Genomic DNA, 16,016 nt, shown 5'->3' with positions numbered 1-16,016 from the left:
ATTACATACAAAGACAGTACACACACATTATACACACATACATTACAGACACTCTTATGCTCAGATCCAACCGGCTCAGCAGGTTTGTGAGTCATCTGCATGTTATTTGCATAACCTGGATAGCGCTCCGCCTATCCTGCGCCACCATTGGCTAGTCTCAGCACCAATGCCCGCCCCCAGGGGCGGCATACATTAGCATAGATGAAGGTGCGGAGCAGGCGAGCGGCAGCGGGCGCTGCGGGCAGGTCGGAGGCAGCGAGCGATCATGGGCGCGACGGAGCGGGCATCGGCGTGGGGACTGGGGCTCCTCGGCACCCTTGCCCTCACCTTACTGATCGGCGTCAGCCCAGGTAAGGGGCGCGAGTGGAGGGCGAGAACTGTCCCGCTGTCAGTGCTGAGTACCCGGCTCCCTGCCCGGGCACGGTGGGACAGCCCCCCACCCTCCGGTCCCGGTGCCGGCTCAGTGCCCGGTCCTTTGTTGGTCCCGAACAAGCTCCGAATGTCTCATCATGACCCCCCTTCTCCCCTCCCCATTGTCTCTCCATCCTTGCCCCCACTCCTTTTGTCTTCTCTCTCCTTTCTCTTTCTCCCCTCTCTCCTATTTCTTTCTCCTCGTTCTCTCGTTTTATCTCTCTTTTTAATTTCGTCCATTTGTCTCTTCTCTCAACGAATTTCGTGACAGGTTCATCACAATAAATTCTGATCCTTTCACTCTTTTCTTTCCCCTTTCTCTCTCTCTCTCTCTTCCCCCCCTTCCCCCTTTCCCCCTCTCTCACTCCCTTTCCCTCTCTCTCTCTCCCCCCTCTTCCCCCTTTCCCCCTCTCTCACTCCCTTTCCCTCTCTCTCCCCTTTCCCTCTCTCTCCCCTTTCCCTCTCTCTCTCCCCTTTCCCTCTCTCTCCCCCTTTCCCTCTCTCTCCCCCCTTTCCCTCTCTCTCCCCCCTTTCCCTCTCTCTCCCCCCTTTCCCTCTCTCTCCCCCTTTCCCTCTCTCTCCCCCCTTTCCCTCTCTCTCCCCCTTTCCCTCTCTCTCCCCCTTTCCCTCTCTCTCCCCCTTTCCCTCTCTCTCCCCCTTTCCCTCTCTCTCCCCCCTTTCCCTCTCTCTCCCCCCTTTCCCTCTCTCTCCCCCCTCTTCCCCCTTTCCCCCTCTTCCCCCTTTCCCCCTCTCTCACTCCCTTTCCCTCTCTCTCCCCTTTCCCTCTCTCTCCCCTTTCCCTCTCTCTCCCCTTTCCCTCTCTCTCCCCTTTCCCTCTCTCTCCCCTTTCCCTCTCTCTCCCCTTTCCCTCTCTCTCCCCTTTCCCTCTCTCTCCCCTTTCCCTCTCTCTCCCCTTTCCCTCTCCCCTTTCCCTCTCCCCTTTCCCTCTCTCTCCCCTTTCCCTCTCTCTCCCCTTTCCCTCTCTCTCTCCCCTTTCCCTCTCTCTCTCCCCTTTCCCTTTCTCTCTCTCCCTTTCCCTCTCTCTCCCCCTTTTTCCCTCTCTCTCTCCCCTTTTTTCCTTTTCTCTCCCCCTTTCCCTCTCTCTCCCCTCTCTCTCTCTCCCCCTTTCTCCCTCTCTCTCCCCCTTTCCCTCTCTCTCTTCCTCCCACCCCCCCCCATTCCCTCTCATTCTCTCTTTCCATTCATCCCCTGTCTGACTGTCTCCCCAGTAATGAAGTAACCACATTGACTGACAGTTCCTGCCATTTGCTCAGAGACAGTGAGCGAATCAACTTGTTTCAACATCGTACTTCTCCGTGCATTTTCTCGGTATTTCATGGACAACAAAACCCCCAAGTTGTGATTTAGTGACTTTGTGCAGTTGTTTCTGGCCACTGCGTGGAAGTGGAAGTAAAATCAGCAGGGGCATGCTTCTAATGACACAGTGTGGAGGAGTGTAAGGGAAGTCCTGGCCACCTGGTCAGCAATAAACCGGGTCTGTGTGTGAGTGTCTGTGGGTGTGAATGTGTGTGTATGTGTCAATGTGTGTGTCTGAGTGTGTGTGAGTCTTTGAATGTGTGTGTGTGTATAATCTGGGAGAATATGCATAACAGGTGTGGGTTTAAATGAGTGTGCACTGCCTATGAGCATATAACGTGCCTTATATGTATATAATGTGTAAGTGCCTTTCTGGTGCACTTGAAATTCGTGTGTGCACTGTGTCTATAAAGGCATGTGTACACGGAATATGTTGTCAATTCATGTATGTCTTTGTGACGAATCTAATGTATGGTATCCATGTAGATGTGTTTATCTCTTTGTATGTTGCCCCTGTTTCTGTGTGAGAGTGCGTGCATGCATGTGATTGTGCACTTCATATGCACCCTGTGTTCAAGCTTCTACCCTGTGTGAATGACTGTGTGAATGTGTTCTTGTCTATTTATGACTGCATGTGTCAATAACTAATTGTGTGTGTGTGTGTGTGCATGTTGGTGCATGTGTGAATATGTGCCTGTCAGTTAACGTGTGTGTAAATATCTACCTGTGAGTTAAAGTGTGTATCTGTGTAAATGTGTGAAAGTGTATCTGTGGCTGTGTGTATATCGATTTTGTGCTAATGCTGTATGTGTGAGACTGCCGTGTGTGCTTGAGAAAGTGAGTGTGAACACTGTGTGTGTGTTGACACTGTGTGTTGACATCAAATGTGTGGACTTACACTGTGTATGAAGATTGTGTGTTCAGAACATTTGTCTGTCCATACCTCTGTGTGTTTGTGTGTGTGTGTGTGTTAACACAGTGGGTATCTGTCTTATATGTGTGTGTTAGCACAATGTGTATCCTTGTGTGTGTGCATATTTGATTGTGTTTCCTTGTGTGCGCGCACGTGTGTGTTAACACAGTGTATATCCTCCTATGTGTGTTAACACAGTGTATATCCTCCTATGTGTGTTAACACAGTGTGTATCCATGCAGGTATTAACACAGTGTGTATCCATGCAGGTGTTAACACAGTGTGTATCCATGCAGGTGTTAACACAGTGTGTATCCATGCAGGTGTTAACACAGTGTGTGTGTGTGTGTGTGTGTGTGTGTGTGTGTGTGTGTGTGTGTGTGTGTGTGTGTGTGTGTGTGTGTGTGTGTGTGTGTGTGTGTGTGAGAGCACAATGTGTATCTGTGTGTGTGACTGTGTTCACACAGGATGTGTCTGGTGTTAGAACTGTGCGTGTTTCTGACGGCCTTCCCAGCATGTCTGATGCCACGCCGGTCTCTCCGTGTCAGTATGCGTGAGGATTTACAAGGGCATACAAAAAGAGGTCAGTGCAGCTTCATGCGGGGAACAAGATGTACGATGAGCACGCTGCTTCCCTGCACTGAGAACCGCTCGCTGTGGCTTTTGCAGCTCAACTCTGCTGTATCTGATGATTCCCTGTGTGACGTTTCACACGGGGACAACAGCGCGTTATCCATCACCACTGTAGTGAAGATCAAGCCCGGCAGAGCAGGTGGCAAAAAGCTGCAAAACTGCAGGAATATTCAAGGTTAATCGGTATATTTGGGCGGAAGGGGCAAGTGGGCCGGAAGGGCCTGTCATCGTGCTGTATATCTAAATTTAAATGATCCCTGCTCAGTGGATGGACAGATTAATCACCACGGGGGAGTGACAGAAGGTCAGACACAGAGTGAAGCTCCCTCCCCACCGTCCCATCACACACTCCCAGGGTCAGACACAGAGTGAAGCTCCCTCCACACTGTCCCGTCACACACTCCCGGGGCTCCACCCCCTCTCCTCCCCCACTCCCCACCCCCCTCTCTCTCTCCCCTCTCTCCACCATCCCCCCACCCCCAACAAACCCAAATGTGCCCTCAGGAAATGCACCCAACACAGGTCCTCTGTTCAGACAGAGCACATGCTCTTGAATGGTATCTTCAGTCAGAATTCGCCTGTCAGGTTGTTGTGTTCCACTTGATTCCTAAAACTCAAATCATCCCATCCCCCGCACCCCCCTCCCTCCACCCTGGAATCAGTACTGGTGACATCAGGAATTTTTATAACACTTCAAAAAAAGTGTCAATTCAATGTCTGCATGGAATTGGCAAGACACACAGTGTCAGATTTAATGGAGGTTGTTGTTGTACACTAAATCAGTCCCACCATCCCTGTCACTATAACCCCCTCCCCTTTGACCCTCTACACCCACCTCTCCTGTCTCTGTAACTTCCTCTGGTCCCCTACACCCTTCCATGTCTTTGCAACTCCCTCCGGTCCCCTACACCCCTCCCTGTGTCTGTAACCCCCTCCGGTCCCCTACACCCCTCCCTGTGTCTGTAACCCCCTCCAGTCCCCTACACCCCTCTCCGTCTGTATAACCACCTCCACCCCTCTCTGTAACTAATGCAGAGACAGGGTAGGGGGTGGAGTGGAAATGAATGGGAGGAGGTGGTGGATGTGGCTCTCACACAGATCATGTGTCCGCTGGAGGAGGATGTACGATTGGGCCATTGTCTGAAGTGAGCTGGATCTTATTCCGTGAGGGATCAATTTTCACATTGTTTCATCTTGTCCCCATGAGAGAGGTGGGAGAGTTGCGGTGTGAACCTCTGGTCCTCCTGGAGGTCTCCAAACACACAAGAAGCAGAAAGTTTTCACCCCATTAGACTCAGAACTACCCACTTCCCAATGGGAGATTCGCTGTTTGGACGAGAGGGACCAGGAGGGGAGTAGGGGACCAGAGGGGGTTACAGAGACAGGGAGGGGTGTAGGGGGCCAGAGGGGGTTACAGAGACAGGGAGGGGTGTAGGGGTCTGGAGGGTTGATGGGGACCAAAGGACTGCAACAGAAACCCCACCAGCCCTCTCCAAAGATCCCGTAACTAGCATCTCAATCGGGAGGTGCTGAGCATCCCGCTCGCTCCGAACTCTCCGGTGACAGAAGGCTTTGCCTTCTGCTTTCCCAATATGCCGGCTGCCTCTCCAATTATCCCTGGGCTGCTGTTATTTGTTCTGTGTCAGAAATTCCTCTGGGTCCAGCCACAGGGAGTTTTCTTTGTGCCATGAAGCCAGGCCTTTGTTGTTGATCCCACCGCCCTGGGCAACATGCTGGGCTGTCCAGGAAACGAGCGAGCTTGACTTCAGCCTGCACGGGTAGGCCCAGACGTGCACTTAGCAACCATCACCCAGACTCCTCCTGGGACTGTTTAAAACTGCCAGTCCTTTAATTATGCCGGACAATCATTTTTTTTCTCAAGGCTTGCTTCGTGAAAATAAATTGGGGATTATGATAGACAATGGTAAAGTTGTATCAGACATTGGTGAGGCCAAATTTGGAGAATTATGTGCAGTTTTGGTCATCGAATTACAGGAAAGATCTTAATAAGATAGAAAGAGGGTGGAGATGATTTACTAGGATGTTGCCTGGACTTCAGGAACCGAGTTACAGGGAAAGGTTAAACAGGTTCAGACTTTATTCCCTGGAGCATAGAAGAATGAGGGGAGATTTGATATTTCAAATGATGAGGGGGAGGGACAGAGTAAATGTAGGTTGGCTTTTCCCACTGAGGGTGGGTGAGATCCAAACCAGAGGACATGGGTTAAGGAGAGAAGTTTAGAGGGAACCTCCCCTGTCTCTGCATTAGCTACAGGGAGGGGTGTGGAATGAGCTGAGATGATGAATGTAGGCTCAATTTTAACGTTTGAGATGAATTTGGACAGGTTGGTGGACAGGGGTATGGCTGGCAATGGAGCCAGGTGCAGGTCCGTGGGACTTGGCAGAAAAATGGGATTGGCACAGACTAGAAGGGCCTGTTTCTATGCTGTCATGTCCTCCGGGTCTAACTGCAAGTTGAACGCAAAGGTGTGCTGAATCACGTTGGAAAAACATTAAATTAACTTTGAATTTAGCACGTTCAATCGCATCATGGTGCGTATGTTAGACCGCTCACTTTGGCCAACAACTGTGAGCTTGTCTTGGTCACTAATTGTACAACCAAGAAAGGACTCGGCCTTCTTAATAAGTGCAGTCGCACTGCATCATTGAGCCCTAAGCGTAAACTCGCCACAAACGTAACAGAATATGTCACAGTTGTTATGACGTTGATTTCTGCTGTGTTGAGTCTTCCTGATGGCAATAAATGCTGTTATTAAGTACACTCCCTGCGCTATTGCCCATAGAACATGTACATCAACAAGCGTTCAATCTCTACCAACGTAACGCACAGCATCTGTACACGTGAACTGCTTTAACAGCCTGCCTGCTTCTCTCCTGGCGAAGCGTGTCCCAACCTAAAACTACATTTGCATAGCACCTGTGCAGAGTGCACCCCCAGGGCAATAGACTCGTGGACTTTAAAATGTGACAGGAAATCAGAAAGATAGGGTGATTAAAACGTGATAGGGAAATTTTAAGGCCACTTTTGTGATCAGTGCCCCAAAGTCCATCAAATTCACCCAAGAGTGTTCAGGAAGCAAAAATTCTCCGTTGTTCAGTGTAATTCCTTGTGTAGCATGGATTGTGGTCTTGAGAGGAGTTGGTTATAGCAGTGGTTTTCAAACTTTTTCTTCCCACCCTTTTCCCACCTTGAGCAATCCCTTACTGATCACAGAGCACCTGTGGCAGAGGGATTACTTAAGGTGGGGTGTGGGTTGGAAGAAAAAGGGTGGATAACCACTGTTTTAATCACCCCCATTGACTTGTTATGTGCACGGTTCCAAAGGAAATGGGCCAATGACCATTTTTCTCAAGCAAAATATTTCAGTAACAATCGGGTCTAGAGCAGTGGTTCTCAACCTTCCCCTCCCCCCCACATCCCACCTTCAGCTCCCCCTTCCTAATCACAGAGCACTGATGGCATAGGGATTACTTAAAGTGGGATGTAAGTGGAAAGAAAAAGGTTGAGAACCACTGGATTATGGCATGCTGCCCAGCAGAAGGACTTGGGAATGCTGGTGCATGAATTGCAAAAGGTTGGTTTGCAGGTGACCAACGCAGCAATCGGAACAGTGGCCCTCATTGCTAGCGGGATCAGATTTAGGAGCGGGGGTGGGGTGGTGTCCTGCTGCAACCATACAAGGTCCCGGTGAGGCCGCATCTGGAGAACCATGGGTAGTTCTGGTCTCCTCACTTGAGGAAGGGCGGACTGGCTTTGGAGGCAGTACGGAGTGGGTGGGGGGAGGGGGTTCACCAGTCGATTCCAGAGATGAAGGGGTCAGCCTGTGAGGAGAGGTTGAATCGTCTGGGACTGAACTCATTGGGATTTAGAAGAATGAGAGGGGATCTTCTTGAGAATCGTATAAAATTATGACACAGATAAGATAGAGGTCGGTAAGTTGTTCCCATGGGTGGGAGAGTCCAGCGGACAGGGGAGTAGATTGAGGCTGGAGATGAGGAGGAACTGCTTTTCCCAGTGGGGGATCTGTGGAATTTGTTGCCCGTTGAAGCAGTGGAGGCAACCTCAGTAAATAGATTTCAAACTAGGCTGCATCATCAGGGAATGAAGGGATGTGGGGAAAAGGCAGGTCGGTGGAGAAGAGCCTTTCATCAAATCAGCCGCGATCTCATTGTACGGCGAAGCAGGTTCGATGGGTCGAGTGGCCAACTTCTGTTCCTTGCATTACATATTTACAATCAGGAGATAATAAACTTTACCCAATTTAGTTGCACACAGCATGGTGACAGGCCCTTCTGGTCCAAATCGCCCTACGTTTTTGGAGGGTGGGATTTAATGGAAGCACAAGGTATTATAGGAACATAATGGCGCCCCGAGTGAAGCTCCTGTTCACCGGTCGGGGTCTGCAACTGAACGTGGTTGATGGATTGTAAAAACCCAATGCCGGGGAAAGTCAGCAGGTCAAATGACGTATTTTATGCAGCAAGATAAAGAAGTCAACAATTCGGGCTTGAGCCCTTTAGGAAAATGGCGGCAGGTGCCCGAACATAATGGAGGGGCAGGAGGAAGGGCAAGGTCCCACAGGCAGGAGGTAATGAAAGAGGAGGGGGGCTTTGAATGGAGAGGGAAAGGTGGATGGTGGAGACCTGGAGGAAAGGAGGCAGAGGGATGGGGGAAGGGAGGGAGAAAGGTGAGGGAGGGGCCAGCAGAAACAGGAGATGTCGATGTTAAGGCTGGAAAGCCCCCAGAAGGGTTTCTTTCCACCTCCCCGAGCCCCCAGACGGGTTTCTTCCCCCACCGAGCCCCCAGATGGGTTTCTTTCCCCCCCCCACGAGCCCTCAGATGGGTTTCTTTCCCCCCCCGAGCCCCCAGATGGGTTTATTCCACCCCACCAAGCCCCCATACAGGTTTCTTCCACCCCACCGAGCACCCAGACGGGTTTCTTCCCCCCCCAAGCCCCCAGATGGGCTTCTTCCCCCCCCCCAAGCCCCCAGACAGGCTTCATCCCCCCCCCAAGCCCCAGACAGGCTTCATCCCTCCCCCGAGCCCCCAGATGGGCTTCTTCCCCCCCGATCCCCCAGACGGGTTTCTTCCTCCCCCCGAGCCCCCAGACGGGTTTCTTCCTCCCCCCGAGCCCCCAGACGGGTTTCTTCCTCCCCCCGAGCCCCCAGATGGGTTTCTTCCTCCCCCCAGCACCCAGACGGGTTTCTTCCTCCCCCCGAGCCCCCAGACGGGTTTCTTCCTCCCCCCGAGCCCCCAGACGGGTTTCTTCCTCCCCCCGAGCCCCCAGACGGGTTTCTTCCTCCCCCCGAGCCCCCAGACGGGTTTATTTCCCCCCCAGAGCCCCCAGATGGGTTTCCTTCCCCCCCCCAGAGCCCCCAGACGGGTTTCCTTCCCCCCCCAGAGCCCCCAGATGGGTTTCCTTCCCCCTCCCAGAGCCCCCAGACGGGTTTCTTACCCCTCTGAGCCCCAAGATGGGTTTCTTTCCCCCTCTGAGCCCCAAGATGGGTTTCTTTCCCCCCCCTGAGCCCCAAGATGGGTTTCTTTCCCCCCCTGAGCCCCAAGATGGGTTTCTTTCCCCCCCTGAGCCCCAAGATGGGTTTCTTTCCCCCCGAGCCCCAAGATGGGTTTCTTTCCCCCCCCGAGCCCAAAGATGGGTTTCTTTCCCCCCCCGAGCCCAAAAATGGGTTTCTTTCCCCCCCGAGCCCAAAAATGGGTTTCTTTCCCCCCCGAGCCCCCAGACGGGTTTCTTTCCCCCCGAGCCCCCAGACGGGTTTCATTCCCCCCGAGCCCCCAGACGGGTTTCATTCCCCCCCGAGCCTCCAGACGGGTTTCTTTCCCCCCCGAGCCCCCAGACGGGTTTTTTCCCCCCCGAGCCCCCAGGTGGGTCATCCCCCCAATTAATGGCTCGTCTTTGATGTTTCTCTCTGGGCGCTCTCCAGCCAAGTGGCATTAACATCGACTTCTCCTGTTCTCCCTCTCCCGCCCCCCATCCTTCTTTTCTCCAGCTCTCTGCCCCTTCCCTCTCCAGTCTTCCCCCTCCTCCTGTTTGCTGACGTACCCTCCTCCACCTATTACCTCCTGCCTCTGGGACTGAGCACCTCTCTTCCCCTCCCCCACCGCTATTTTGTTCGGGTGCCTGCCGACACTTTGCTCGTACTTTGACAAAGGGCTCAGGCCTGAAACATCGGTTCTGCATCTTTACCTTTGCAGAGTTTCTCCAGCGTCGTGTTTTGACTTCAACCACAGGGTCTGCAGACCGTTGTGCTTCACTCCGAAGGTCGATTCTTCATGATGGAATGGAACGCGGGGAGGTCCACGGAGGCTTTTATCTAGTTGGAAGAAAAGTCTTGTGTGTGTGCGTTAAGGTGATGGGATATTTGAAGGGAGATGTACAGGTTTTGTGCCTCTTCAATCCAGCGACATTGGGTCCTGACCATAGCCGGACCACCAGAAAATGCCGCAAAACAAAATGACCCCAAAGAGAATCCCCTTATATAAACATAACAAAGCTTAAAACAGGAAATGACACTGTGGGGCAGCCTGGTTGGCGTGGCGGTTAGCACGGCGCCTTTACAGCGTCAATGATCGGGTCCGGGGTTCAAACCCGCGCTGTCTGTGAGGAGTTTGTACCAATGTCAGCAGATTTGGATATGCCAGATAAGAGAGGAACAACCTGTACTGTTTTAAACAGAGTGTGGTTCTCCAGGGACAGGAGGAGGCTGTTCGGCCACTCCCGGACCTTTTACGCAAGGGTCAGGAGTGCAGCTCCTCTTGGCCTGTTCCAACCTGTTGCTAGTTCAACCATGATGGAACTCTCTGTTCCCTGGCACCACTCTGGCCAGCAATGTTTTCCCCTCACATATTTAGTCACCCAGCGTGTTAACTAGGCCCTTCCAGCCCATGAGCCTTGAGCTGCCCAATTTGCACTCAATTGACCTACAACCCCTAGTGTGTTTCGAACAGTGGGAGGAAACCGGACCCCACGCAGACCCAGGGAGAATGTACAAACTCCTTGCATACAGCACGGGATTCGAACCCTGGTGAATCGAGTAAAGTTCTGGGGGGAGGGGAATCAGTGTTATTTTGTCACTGGGAGTGGCTGGGGTGCATTTCCAGGGGGAGTGGTGGAGGATGGTACAATAGGGACATTTTCTTAGACTCTAAGAAAAGAAAATGAGGGTTGGGGTGAGAGAGAGAGAGAGAAGGGTTAGATTTAAGTGATTTGTTTAAGCTAAATTATTTGCCTTGTTAAAAAAATTGGAAGAGGATTTGAAAGGATGGAAAGATTTACCAATAACGTTAATAGGACAGGTGAATTGTATTAAAAACGAATATTTTTCCAAAAATACAATAGTTGCTTCAATCATTGCCTATTTAAGGACCAGAAGTTTTCTTTCAAAACTGAATGAAATAATATGTGAATTTCTTTGGGAAGATAAGAATTGGTTAAGAAAAATTAATGTGGAAATTTGATCAGGGTGGACTAAGGTGACTGAATTTAAGAATTGTTTTAAAGCAGCTCAATTGAGGTTTTCATCCTGCAATCAATGGGGTGAAAAACCAGCTTGGGTTTGAATCAAAATGAATAAATTGGTGACACTATTCTGGAGTTAATTCTGTATAAATGGAATAGTGAGTCATTTAAAGGAACTAAAGATTTTTCTGTGCTGAAACATATGAAATAGAATTCATATTGAGAGAGGAATTAAATATGATCAATTACCAAAATGTTGTTAAAACAAAATCAAGTAAAATCCTTTTACTTTGAATAATTCTTTATTGATCATTGGTATGGTAAAGGTATACAGAGAATAAAAGATTTTCTCAGGATCTTTTTTTTCTTAACTTTTGATCAATTAACAGATAAATATAATATTGTAGCGGCTACTACAGTAGAGCTACTAAAGTAATACAAACACACACGCCAGATTAGTCAACTCAAGACTGATTTATTCAGGGTCTACAAGCTTCTTTTATATACCGCATGTCCCAGGGTCCACTACGAGTTTGCTGCCAATCTACAGGACCGCCAGGTTTAAATGAAGCCTCGTGAGTGTCCATGCCTTCTGGTGGGAGACTCAGCAGGCCAATGTGCTGTTCTTCGGTGCTCAGTATCTTGCGCGTGCGGTCCATTAGGTGAGTATTCAGCCGTCCGTATTAGGGTTCCACCCACCCGCAGAACGCGCTGGTGACAGTTTGCGATACGTGCTGACCGCCCGCTTGGGCCGCTACAATATACATAATACAATTTTTGCACATTATTGACTAAAAATGTGTTTGGAAAAAGAGACTGGAGCAGATTAAACAAAGTCAGTTTGAAGATATTAATAACAGATACATTTGTTGTTAAGAAATTTATTACTAAAATGATATAAAATTACAAGAGATTGTAAAGAAAGAAGATTTATATTAAGTGTGATGGGAGAAAGATTTAAAATTCAGGAGGAGATTTGGTCAAAATTATGTTATGAAAGTGTTACGAATACAGTATCGATATCAAATAGTTCAATGTAATTTTCCTCATCAATGTTGTCTTCCACACAAATTAAATTATTCCAATAAGTGTTTTTGACATGCTGAAGAAATAGGGACTTGTTTGCATTCAGTGTGAAAAATATAGAAAGGTTTTGGAATGAACTGAGTTTGTTATTAGGGCCGATTATGAAGATAAAGATACCAAAAGATCCAAGAATATTTTTTACTTGGGGATATTTATGATAAGGATATAAAATTGAAAGAGGACAAATACCAAGAAATTTTTTTAAGTATTGCAAAAGCAACTGCAAAGAAATGTATCGCGATATCGGGGAAAGATGGTATATTAAATAGATGGTATAATGAGATGCGAAATTGTATTCCTTTTGGGAAGAAAAATGACGTATAGTTTAAGGAATTGAGTTGAAAATTTTTATAGTATTTGGAAACCATCTATGGATTTTATGGATAATTTTGCTTCTCTTCTCTCTTATCCCCTCCTTTTAATTAGTAATTTTTAATAACAATTAATGATTGTATCTTTTGGGTGGGAGGGGGAATGGGGAGAAAAATATAAAAGTATTTTGTTTGAATCATTGAATATGGATATTTGATTAATGTTTTATTCATTTTTTTCTGTAATGATGCAAACAATTAAGTAACATTTTCCAAAAAAGAAGGTTAGATTATTGTGGAGTTGGTTTATGCAGGCCGGCCCCCACATCGCGGGTATTTAGGGCCTGTTGTTCTATGACTGAGTGGTGAGGAGATCTGGCTTCGAACCTGTCCTCCGAGTATGGGTGGGTTCCTGTAGTGTTTGGGGTGCGGGGCTGCTTTGTGAGATAGCAGAATGTCGATGGGTTGGATGGCTTCCCTATCGGCCTCCTGATAAAGCTGGCCCTTTGGCCTATCCAATCTATGCAGGCCATGGAGCATCCTGGTCCCCTTTTAATCTTGTCCACCCCCAAGCCTGCCTCGCCGCTGCCCCCCCCACCCCCCCACTGACTATGCAGCGCAGCAAAGACCGGATCCCACCTCCCTCATGATCAATGTCACTGAAGTTGGAACCTGTGGGACTTCCCTTTTCTCGCCAACGGACCGGCCTGGCTTATTATCGTAGCTCCTGGGCGCTAATGAAGGCGAAACTATCCCAGCATCCACAGGGGCCAAGAGAGTTCCCTATCAATCGCCTTGCTGGGATGGAGAGGAATGGGGGACTTTCCCTGCCACTGTGCAGGCTGGGCGGCTACACGCCATTCCCAGACCACTGAAAGGCACTGGGGACTGAAGTCAACACCTAATTAAAGCAAAATTCCCACATAGTGAAGCAATATTTATGAAGTGGTGAAAGCTAATTGAATTCGCAATGAATAAAAAATCAAATCTATGAATATTGGATGACACAGACAGATCAGAGCCGTGGGGAGCACTTTGGATAGATGGTAACAGGCTGATAAGAACATCAGAAGCAGGAGTCAGCCCATGGAGCCTGCTCCCCATTCAATGGCTGATCTGATTGGGCTCATCTCCACCGACCTGCCTTTTCCCCATATCCCTGTGTAGAAATCTACCCAACCTTGCCTTAAATCTATTTACTGAGGTCCCCTCCACTGCTTCAATGGGCAGAAAAATGATCCCCCACCCTCTGGGAAAAGCAGTTCCTCCTCATTTCCATCCTAAATCTACTCCACTGAATCTTGAGGTCATGTCCCCTGGTCTCCCCCACCCATGGGAACAACTTACTTCCCTCTATTTTATCCATGCCTTTCATAATTTTATACGTTTCTGTCAGTTCCCATCTCGTTCTTCTAAATTTCAGTGAGTACAGTCCTAGATGATTCAATCTCAACAAGTCCGTGGTGAGATAATTCGAGCAGGGTGGTATCTGGTTGAATGGGTTTGCATGCCCAGAGGGCTGAATGGGCTCTCTGGGTCAGCCAGTGGTTGTGGGAATGCAGTAGGGCTGCATACAACAGAATCCCATAGGCAGTAGGGTGAGTTTCTGAGGTGGTCATTTTTGGGGGTGTTGCATGAGGAACCGGGGAGGGGGGAGGGACTGGCTCTGCTCACCACACCCCTACTATTGTTTCCAGCCCCTCCCTCTCGACGGTGAGGGATCTGCCCCCCTTCCCTCACTGCCCCTCCCCCAGCGCAGAGCTCCCTCCCTCACCACCCCTCCCCCAGTGCGGGGCTCCCTCCCCCAGTGCGGGGCTCCCTCCCCCAGTGCGGGGCTCCCTCCCCCAGTGCGGGGCTCCCTCCCCCAGTGCGGGGCTCCCTCCCCCAGTGCGGGGCTCCCTCCCCCAGTGCGGGGCTCCCTCCCCCAGTGCGGGGCTCCCTCCCCCAGTGCGGGGCTCCCTCCCCCAGTGCGGGGCTCCCTCCCCAGTGCGGGGCTCCCTCCCCCAGTGCGGGGCTCCCTCCCCCCAGTGCGGGGCTCCCTCCCCCAGTGCGGGCTCCCTCCCCCAGTGCGGGGCTCCCTCCCCCAGTGCGGGGCTCCCTCCCCCAGTGCGGGGCTCCCTCCCCCAGTGCGGGGCTCCCTCCCCCAGTGCGGGGCTCCCTCCCCCAGTGCGGGGCTCCCTCCCCCAGTGCGGGGCTCCCTCCCCCAGTGCGGGGCTCCCTCCCCCAGTGCGGGGCTCCCTCCCCCAGTGCGGGGCTCCCTCCCCCAGTGCGGGGCTCCCTCCCCCACCCTTCTCCTCACCGCCCCTCACTTCCTCACCGCCCCTCACTTCCTCACCGCCCCTCACTTCCTCACCGCCCCTCACTTCCTCACCGCCCCTCACTTCCTCACCGCCCCTCACTTCCTCACCGCCCACTCCCTTCCTCACCGCCCACTCCCTCCCTCCTCTGCCCCCTCCCTCCCCCCTCTGCCCCCTCCCTCCCCCCTCTGCCCCCTCCCTCCCCCCTCTGCCCCCTCCCTCCCCCCTCTGCCCCCTCCCTCCCCCCTCTGCCCCCTCCCTCCCCCCTCTGCCCCTCCCTCCCCCCTCTGCCCCCTCCCTCCCCCCTCTGCCCCCTCCCTCCCCCCTCTGCCCCCTCCCTCCCCCCTCTGCCCCCTCCCTCCCCCCTCTGCCCCCTCCCTCCCCCTCTGCCCCCTCCCTCCCCCCTCTGCCCCCTCCCTCCCCCCTCTGCCCCCTCCCTCCCCCCTCTGCCCCCTCCCTCCCCCTCTGCCCCTCCCTCCCCCCTCTGCCCCCTCCCTCCCCCCTCTGCCCCCTCCCTCCCCCCTCTGCCCCCTCCCTCCCCCTCTGCCCCCTCCCTCCCCCTCTGCCCCCTCCCTCCCCCTCTGCCCCCTCCCTCCCCCCTCTGCCCCCTCCCTCCCCCCTCTGCCCCCTCCCTCCCCCCTCTGCCCCCTCCCTCCCCCCTCTGCCCCCTCCCTCCCCCCTCTGCCCCCTCCCTCCCCCCTCTGCCCCCTCCCTCCCCCTCTGCCCCCTCCCTCCCCCCTCTGCCCCCTCCTCCCCCCTCTGCCCCCTCCCTCCCCCCTCTGCCCCCTCCCTCCCCCCTCTGCCCCCTCCCTCCCCCCTCTGCCCCTCCCTCCCCCCTCTGCCCCTCCCTCCCCCCTCTGCCCCCCTGCCCCCCCCCTCTGCCCCCTGCCCCCCCCTCTGCCCCTGCCCCCCCCTCTGCCCCTCCCACAGCGCGGAGCTCCATCCTTACCACCCCTCCCTCCCCACCGTGCTCCCTTCCTGTGTCTTCTGCCTCCTCACCACTTCACAACCCCCCCCCCACTCCTGTGACCTTTACATTCTGCTGGCCCCCGCCAGCCACGGCGAACCTTTACTGTGCCTTTATTGAGTGAGTGTTTGTGGGACGATAGACTGTTCCCCCGGCAAGTATCGCCTCCCCTGTACCAGTCAGGGCTCGGGGACGGATGAGAAAGCGCTGCCTGTTTTATCTCTCCAACTGCACTGAATAAATATCTCTGTTCCAACTGTGTCCCGATTTCCCTCTGAGTTTCCTCTCCTGTGCCTAGTCCTGCCGCCTGCCATCGCAGAGAATTACTCTATTGTGCCAAGAAATAATCTGGTGCAGAGAGAGGAAAACTGCTGAATGTTTTGCAATCTTGACTCTTAAAGAGACATCACCTCACTTGCCTGAATGGGTAAAAGTGCGTCAGGCAGTTGGCCAAGATTGTTCCTATTAGTGTGTTAAATTTCCAGATATTTCCAGATATACTTTGGAGTCGTTGGGGTGGGGGGGGGGGGGCGCGAATCCATTAGCGCACAAGCAGAGTGAGTGTCGAGAAGGCCCTTGGTTTCA

The 16,016-nt window shown here is 52.2% G+C and overlaps 1 protein-coding gene across 2 annotated transcripts in view; it reads left to right on the top strand.

The window, feature by feature from the left end:
• The first annotated feature begins 218 nt into the window (after positions 1 to 218).
• The window catches only part of cadm4 (cell adhesion molecule 4), a 41,951-nt gene continuing 26,153 nt past the window's right edge, over positions 219 to 16,016 (top strand). For both annotated transcript variants that reach the window (XM_069936388.1, XM_069936387.1), the window contains exon 1: positions 219 to 350. In XM_069936388.1, the coding sequence (XP_069792489.1) occupies positions 266 to 350 (85 nt within the window). In that variant the 5' untranslated portion in view covers positions 219 to 265. The remainder of the gene's footprint in view (positions 351 to 16,016) is intronic.

The sequence above is a fragment of the Narcine bancroftii genome, chromosome 5, assembly GCF_036971445.1.
Source record: "Narcine bancroftii isolate sNarBan1 chromosome 5, sNarBan1.hap1, whole genome shotgun sequence".
In the NCBI taxonomy this organism is placed as follows: Eukaryota; Metazoa; Chordata; class Chondrichthyes; order Torpediniformes; family Narcinidae; genus Narcine; species Narcine bancroftii.
This window is presented reverse-complemented; position numbering and strand designations above follow the sequence as displayed.